This window comes from Ixodes scapularis, unplaced genomic scaffold, assembly GCF_016920785.2.
Source record: "Ixodes scapularis isolate PalLabHiFi unplaced genomic scaffold, ASM1692078v2 ptg001274l_1___fragment_1__unscaffolded, whole genome shotgun sequence".
In the NCBI taxonomy this organism is placed as follows: Eukaryota; Metazoa; Arthropoda; class Arachnida; order Ixodida; family Ixodidae; genus Ixodes; species Ixodes scapularis.
The window spans coordinates 1651946-1660819 of NW_024610129.1; the positions used below are offsets into that span (position 1 = coordinate 1651946).

The 8874-nt window shown below is 45.2% G+C and overlaps 1 protein-coding gene across 1 annotated transcript in view; it reads left to right on the forward strand.

Annotated features, from left to right (window-relative positions):
• The window catches only part of LOC121832937 (ficolin-1-like), a 103991-nt gene extending 100031 nt beyond the window's left edge, over positions 1 to 3960 (forward strand). The window contains exons 4-5 of the mRNA XM_042288216.1: positions 432 to 608; positions 3627 to 3960. Coding sequence (XP_042144150.1) covers positions 432 to 608; positions 3627 to 3931 — 482 coding nt within the window. The 3' untranslated portion in view covers positions 3932 to 3960. The remainder of the gene's footprint in view (positions 1 to 431; positions 609 to 3626) is intronic.
• The last annotated feature ends 4914 nt before the right edge of the window (positions 3961 to 8874 follow it).

Sequence of the window (8874 nt, forward strand, 5' to 3'; positions counted from 1 at the left end):
CAAAACCAGTCAATAAAGATACCCTCGGGTGACGTAGCCTATCTGTGTTTCTTTGCTTTGCAATTAACATTGATACTCACCATTCAAAACAAGCTCTCACAAATAAGTTTATTCTGCCAGCATTTTAGCTTGCTAATGAATACCAACAATTATCTTTATATAATTAAATGCATATTTTTCTGCTATTGAAGCATATGGTTATATAGCATCGTGAAACGAAAAATGTGAGTCGCTACTCTTGCAGGTGTTTCTTGTTTCAATTTACTATCGTTAGCTTGGTTTGATCTATGGTTTTAGTCAGCGCCATGCACATTCCTGCAGCTCATGTTAGGAGTGAGGCCTCACGTCATGGAGGGTTTATGAGTCAGTCTTACCATTTGGAGAGGGTGTTCGTGTTTATTTCTAAGCGCATTTTTTTCCTTCCGTCAAAGGACTTGATAATCTTCATGCACTTACGAGTTTTCCGAACAACCAACAAGCTCTCAGAATCGAACTGACAAAAATAGGACAAAGGGAACCGACAGTATTGCTCTATCACAAATTCGTCGTCGGCTCCAAACAGGAGGGTTACAAGCTGACCGTTGCCGACTACGAGGGTCCTCATCAAGGTAGGTATCGGTTCTGCCGCAGTGCCTTTCGCAACAAATGCGAAGAATGTGGAATGGCGCGTGTTATTGAGCGCTTTGTCAGCAGGGAGCAGGACCTCTGCGGCTCTGCCGATAGAAAACCGAAAATTGAAAACAAGCCCAAACTGTTTTTGAAAGGCTGTAAATGCTTGGGGCGCTTTCTGTCTTTCTACGTGCGCTGATTTTGTGATTCTAGACGGTTGTTAGCTATTTTCTAGCTGAAACATCGTTTAAATTTGTTAATTTAGAAATTCAAATTCCCAAACCTAATTCAGAACTTCGTTATCGCAGACGCTAATGATTGTTCTGAATGTACCCTTTTAAGAAACTAGAACGAAATTAAAATCTTCTGTGTGACGTGTAGTTTCGCATGAACAATTCGGCTCATGTTCCGCGAAACACGCCGGCATGATCCACCTTTTATGAGATGGTAAAAATGATGTGCTATAACAGGGGTGGCCAGAGTGACATGGGGTTAGAGATGCAAACAAAACTATAAACGTTCTGAGAGCCGCAGGACAAAAGGAAGTAGCAATTCAACTACACTAATTGAATTAATGTAATTTAATTACTTTCTTTTAAATTTGTAATTGCGTTTAATTACTTTGGGCTATAAGGAATTGTAATTGTAATTTAATTACTTTCTAGCTTCAGTAAGTGCAAAATTTCGGGCACAATTACAAATTACTTTTGCAAGACTGCGGCTCTGGCGGAATGCCTCTGAAAGCCTCAGTGCCCGCACCAGCGGCCTAGCTCTCGGTGACACACTCGCAGTTCCAAGTTTATTTTCTGTTGGCTTTACTTCGTATCATATTGGATTCAGCGTTTTGGAGACTGACTTCTCACCTGGGAATATTGTCACCATTGATTCAGGAGCCCCGATTCGGTTCTTACATAATTCTGAACCATCATAGTTCCAACTCAATGTAAATAAATCAATGAATCAATCAATCAATCAATCCTTTATTTCACATCAGAAACTGATGTAGGCTGCAGGGGCAAAAAGTCAAAAGTATGACTTGACAAGGCCTCTGCAGCCTTACAATTGGCACACGGCGACATACTACACATGAAGTAATAACATTAAGTTTTCAGCTTTAAACATTAAGCAAATAAATAAATAAATAAATAAATAAAAAAGAACCAGAAGAACAGCATAAGTTAAACACGCTGTTAAAGATAACAAAAAAATCATATACATATATATATATACACATACACATATACATATGTATATACATACATGTATATACACGCATACATACACACACATACATACATACGCATCATACACACGCGCATATACACACATATATATAAGGCACATAGCATATTTAGGTACATGACAGGACAATAACATAAAACGTCTGTGTGTACATGCGTTCCTATTAGCACGTGTGGATTATAATAACACTATTAAAATATTCCGAGAAGACTAATTGTCGTATATTTATTTGTCTGGCTAGCGAAATTGTGTCAACCTGATTTTACTTTACCGATCTGGCTCCTTCGAGCATATGAGCTAATTTAATATTATTTCTTGAAAATAAAAGAATGTAAGACTTCATTGCCCCAGACTGTCCAGTAGTATTAATAATTTAACATAATTCACACGAGTAACGTACAATACATGACATTTACACAGCGATGCCTAAGCCTCCTCCTAAGTGGGGCAAGCAAAGAACAAATGCGTTGCATTCTTAACTACTCGCTTAAAGTCATATGGCCCAAGTCGAATCGCTCTCATAGATAAGTAATTGTATTACATTTTAAAAGTAATTTGTAGTCGTAATGAATTACTTTCACTTACTAGTAATTGTAATTGTAATTAAACTACTTTTAAAGCAAAGTAATTGTAAATGTAATTAAATTACATTTTGAGAGTAATTTATCCACGTATGGGGCATCTTTATGCCGAAAAGCAATATGGTTTTATGTACGTTGTCTAGTACAAGACTGCCAAGACTATGAGCTTTTTTATTATTTTTTTATTGTAGAATATTGTTTTGTCTTGGTGACACGGGAGGAGAAAGGGGGCAGACTTACCAAGGAGCCGTGAGCCGCACTTGGGCGCGTGAACAGCCGCACGCGGCTCGAGAGCCGCGGTTTGGCCCTTTGCTATCATGTTAACTTTTGACTGCTGTTTCTTACCAGGTTTTGTTTACCATTCAGTTCAACTGCATACATCCGTAGTGACTGGTACAGCTGAAGCCCCAGCACGATTCCGGACATTAATTATTGACACTTTAAGTGGGTTGTCGAACTAGTCAGACTAAATGCATTTTCGGAAAACCCAGGCTTTAGTCTTCCCAACTTGCTATTTATTATCTCTCCATTTAGATTAGCAATTGAGAAAGCAGCAAATGAAGGTTCTGCCAAAATCAACATTCAGATTTTCCCGCGTTCTCCAGCAGGGTGATGTCACACGCTGTATAACTTGGAAGTCGAGCAGACAGTTTAAAACGACACTGTACTTTAAGCGTTTTTTTTTTTTTTTGGCGTGAGCTAGCTTAGAATTTATTGCACGCCACCAAACAAGTACAAACTTTGCTGTCCCCGTATAGTAATCCTATATAGGAATCAATAAATGTATTGAAGAATGATAACGGCCGTACCTTTGTAGCGGGCGGTAGCTTGCTCCACTTAGCGTCACGTTTTTGGCGTCGCGTTTTCAGTGTTGTCAATGTTACCATGGAGCCTTTCGGACCAGATTTTAAAATGCATTAACTTCAGAAAAAAAGTACTGTGATTTGTAATTTAAGTTACTAGTTCAGTTGTGTCAATCAATGCGTCTAAACAATTTGTATGCAAATCAGTTTGGAAGTAACGAAAATCATTTTGTGTTCACTGACGCAGTAAAATGATTCTAGATGTTTGCCTATAACAGAACATATTATATCACAGAACATAATATTTTATATTTGCTGCTTGTTAGAATATCGTAATGCAAGAGCCGTCAACACCCTTGCTTGGCTGACACTGGTGTTTTGGCATGCACAGATTACGACGCGTTGTCCTACCACAACGGACAGAAGTTCACCGTCAAGAAGAGCATGACGCAGCCACCCGACGGAGACAGATGCTCCGCAAGACTAAGTGGTGGCTGGTGGTTCAAGGATTGCAACGAGGCAAATCTTAACGGACGTAAATTCACCTACACTTCGCCAACAAAGGCCCTCGGTATTACCTGGCACATCAAAGGCCAAGAAGAATCCTACTATTATCCCTACGACAGTGTGGAGATGAAGATCAGGGACTACGACTATGGTTTCTGCACGGGCGCTTTTAGATCCAAACGTATCTAATTTCTAATTTCTGCTTCGGTGCAAAAAAAGAAAAAGCACTAAATTGCGCGGAAGTTGCCATTTACGATATGCTCCGTTAATTTCTCGCTTTTTGACTTTTTTTCTGCAAGCTTTGGAAATAAAATATCACTGCTAGAGAAAACAGCATGAATTGTCTTGGCTCTCCCGGCTACCGCCAACGCCCAACGCTAAAGCGGCGGTCCCACTGCTTATGCATTTTACAAAAGAGACGCTGCAAACACTGTCTGAGGCCTTCCTTGTAGATGAGGGTCCCGTCACACTGGTCATATCAAAACCCATTTTATACATGTTAAAAGCATACATATGCACGAAGCACACACGCTTGAAACCTGATTGAGGCGTGAAAGCAGTGAAATCATGACTGCAGCCCGTGTCGTTTCTATGACGTACGAGCAGTGTGTGAGCGGCTTAAATTCACCAACTGCGCACCATTAGCGCCGACTAAAGCGCGGACCACATGGCGCGTTTTTCTGCACGCGAAAACGCGACGCGCTATGAACGCTCGCGCGGAAGCTGGCGCGGCACCAAGCACCGCCGGCCGCGCGTTATCAGCGTTGCCAGATAACAGAATTCTCAACACGCGATGTAAATCTTGACGCAAATATTAAAAATGAGAACTAAAGGAACAAATAAGTAAATAAAACTGGTTTGTGTGTCAAAAGACACACCTTTTAATTTTATATGGGAAATAAAAATGCTTTTGAACACTTCGAAATGGGCTGAATACGAAAGAGCGTACTGTGCAGGATCACGTGATAGTTCGACCGACCCTCATTGGGCGAGACCCGCTTCGACGCCTCGGCACGCGCGTCTTGTTCTGGGTCGGCTGGAAACCAACGCTCCCGCGAAAACGCGCGCCCGCGCGCAGGAAATGACGTCAGTTTTACAATGACGCGCCTGAGTCGCGAGCAACGAGGTAGAGGGGCTTAGAGCGATAAACCGGGGCTCCGGTCTGCACTCGAAAGTGACCCCCATAAGGCGGCTGCCATTGTACGCAAATTTGACCACACGTCACATGACCAAACCAAATACGTGACGTCACAGGAAAGATGGCAGCGCCCTTGCAGCGGCTGGCCCCAGCTGGGCTGGAGCTTGTCGGATGCTTTTTTGGTTGTCGTTCGTCTCGGCGAGTTGATTTCAGACGCGGAAGCCGTCAAAGGAGGCCGGTCGAAAGCGAGTTCAGAGTTCAGCGTGGTGTTTGACGTAGGTATAACGTGAAAATACGGAGGAACGGTGTGCATTTCGCTGGTGACCGACCGGGATATTGCCACGGAAGAGACAATCTGACCTACGTTGCTCGGACCTCGGATTGATTCGGATACCGCTAGGATAAAAGTTAAGGCGACGTTTCTGTGCTCTCATTGACCATCGGAATCTTCGAGGTTTGCAGTGAAGCGTGGGCAATATATTTGGATACACAGTTTAACGACGGAAATTGCATGAGTCGTGCTTGGCGGTGTGCAATCGCGGTGCAGCTTCGGTCAAATGACCGAGGGCTCACTTCGGTTGTGCGGCGCACCGGAAGGCTGCCTTGAAGCTGGTAGTTCCCGTGCCGTGCTGAATGATGCTGTGCTGCTTACAAATTGTTCCGGCGTAGAAGTGCACTTTCACGGAGCACAGGTGTGCGGCGCACCGAAGAGCTGCCTTCAAGCTGGTAGTTCCTGTGCCATGCTTTAGGTGATGCTGTGCTGCTTCCGAAATTGTTCCGGCGTAGACGTGCACTTTCACAGAGCACAGGTGTTGCAGTTGGTATTGATCCCGCTGGTCTGTCGCACGTTTCGTCAACACAAACGTTCATCCACACTCGTTACGCGAATTACAAGCTGTCCGGACATTTCATCGAGCGTGTTACGTACCCAGCTCACGCCGCTTTGTGGCAACAGTCTGCAATGGCTCATTGCCAGAAAAGTGGTCCCACATCCATTTCAGTTGAGTACGTCCACGGCAGTCGCCAAACCCCGAAGGAGAGGATTTATTCGGACAAAATGCCACTAAAGCAATGCAGCTTCTTCAGTGTTCAGGATAGATTCTCTTCTGCGAGTTTTGTTATACTGTCACGGATCCTTGTTCCAGTACTCTCTTCTATCAATATTCACTATTTTGGGACACTGCAGGTCATGCTAAGCTCTAATCGTATGTTCAGGTGGAGGTGCTGGGCACTTTACCCATAGCCCTTCACTCTGTGTGAACCCGGTGGCTCTTCAGCCGAGTTACCCGATAATGGGACACGGCTGGCGGACTATCCTGCGTCTTATGCCCCTGTCGAGCCATAAGCAAAGTCCTGACCCGAGCCTGGCAGAACAACCGCAAGACGACCGAGTACCACAAGGAGTAACCTCGGAAATACACCACGAAGCACCTGAAATCCGAGCCAGTTGCTGCTACCAGGAAAAACCACCGGAATTCGGTCTCCTGTCAGAAAATCCGAAGCTGACTAAGCCAACAATGACAAGCCTGTAGCAGCAAACCGTGTCCCCTCCCACCATTGTTTGCATGCCCGTCGCAAATCACACTCCGACGCTTTTTCACGCAAGCTGTATGAAGACGTCAAGGACTGGATTGAACAATATGACAGTGTCGCCCGCCACATTGGGTGGACAGACAACCAGCTCCTGCAGAACCTATACTTCTCGTGGAGGAAACTGCCGGCGCTGGTCTGAGAACCATGGATCCTCCTTAACGTCATGGGAAGTTTGCAAGATCGAGCTGAAGCGCGCATTCGTCAGCCAACATCAACGAGAGAGAGCCGCATTCTTGATTCTGTCCAGGGCACTGCCCCAATGAGAGCGCCACCGCACTCGTGGAGGATGTTTTGCGCTTGATCGAGCGCCCACGCCCACGCCCACGCCGACCTTGATGCTGCAGAAGACAAGAACCTAAGAATCCCATGCCCCTCACGTGAGGGACAACACCTTTGGCAGCCTTGTCCGCAACCCCCCAACAACAGTCGAAGTGTTCATATCACTGAGGCTTCCAACATGGAATGTGCACTGCATGCCCGAGCCTGCCACTATGAACAACTTCCCGGCGTCTCGACACTCGAGTTGTCCAGCTACTACTTCGACGCCAGCCTCCCAGGCATCCACGACGTTGTCTGGGACGAGATCAGGAAGCTACTCCCTGGCATCAGTTGCCCGGCTTTTATTTTGATTGCCGAGATTGTTTCGGAACAAGTTTGACAGGTATTTCAACCGAGACTTCTGCGAGCGAAGCGGCACTTGACAAACCAAGGGCAACTTACGCCACAATGGCACGACGACCGCCACCGGCTGCCCCTTTGTATTCAATGCCAATTCAATGAGACACTCTAACGCCGAAGCATTCCCGGCATCGTGTGTAGGTCTGTGCTCAACAAAGTACACCGAGGAAAACGTAGGTGATGCGAATGTGCGACCGAAAACCACTTTGCTACCACTGCGTGAAGCCGACCATGTCTACCAAAGTAGCCCGTACCAATGAATTGGTCGGCGAGGGTTCGTGCCAAACGACCCTCGATTACGTCTCGAGGAGCGACCACGGGAGATTAAGGATTACCTTCGGCGACCTTTTGTCCCTGATGCCGAAGGTGCTGAAACGAAGATTCTGAATCCCTGATTACCCCAAAGCTCCTCATGTCCATCACCTCAACAAGAGGTAAGCACGACAAAGCAGGTGAACGGCGATGCAGTGACAGTGGATTTGGTGTCGGTTGTCGTCCAAGGACAATACCTAAAAATTTGCTGACACCAATTTTCTGTGTCCACTCCACGAAGTACACAATTTCCAACTTTGAGGGAGAATGCCCCTGAGTGACTTGAAGGAATAGAATGGTTGGTTGCTCTCAAAAGTGAACTGCAAGCATCACCAGACTTGGATAGCAAACAAAAATTGTTGCCAGCTTTCAAGTCAACGGTACAGCAAAAGGCACAGCCACGTAAGCAATACATGCCCGAGCTTGCTACATTGATGCCGAAAACTACCAGGAAAATTTTCGGATTAGAAGCCAGCCCTGCAGCTTTAGTGCATCAGACGTCAGTGGCCGCACATGACGTATGATTACAAGACAGCATCAGTCGGTCAAAGTTGCCACTCGACCAAACTGAACACCGACGTGCCAGGAGCGTTATCCGACAACAAGGTCCACAGGTACTACGACTGAACGCCTGACACGAGACTGTCGCAGAAAGAACTCGTTATGGAACCATTTACTAAGAATCAATAATTACGTAATCAAGTGGAAATAAACATATTTGATACACTAACCCGATAAACATATTTCCGCTTGCCTTCATGCCTTGAGAGTCTACACACCGAGAATTGTGTCCACTGCACGCTCTGGACCTTACGAGGACACTCGCTTCTCTGACCCTTCAATATTAATTAAGGGGTCATACCAGACTCGCAGACTTCTAGCAAGGGGCTGCACTCGTTCAACCTTTCCTGAACATGTGGTGCATCCGAAAACCAACTCCAGTGATGTGAAAATGTTATTTATTAATTTATTCCTTCCAGGGGCCTTCGTAGGCATTCCAGAGGGGATACTTAAAACTACACACATGATAATAGCATTAAAGCACACTGCTGTAACTTGTTAATTGGAAAAACAAACACACCTCTGAGCATATAGTTTAATAGTATGTGTTGATGCATTGTTATATAGCATGACACTTCCTATATGTATGACACACTAGACCCTTTGCAGAACCTTATCAAGCAACACAACCGTCACCATGTTTTTCGGCGTAAAGCACACGAATGGGCCCCAGTTCACGTCGAACGCTAATGCAGCATTCGAGTCCAATAGGTGCTGAGCCGAATTCACAGGAATGGCGGACATAACATTCTTGTCGAACAAATGCCCAAACTCTGAAAGCCTGGGGTAATTACAGTAGTAGCTGCTGTAATTTGTTTTATCAGAATTTGGCAGACGGCAAAGGCTACAG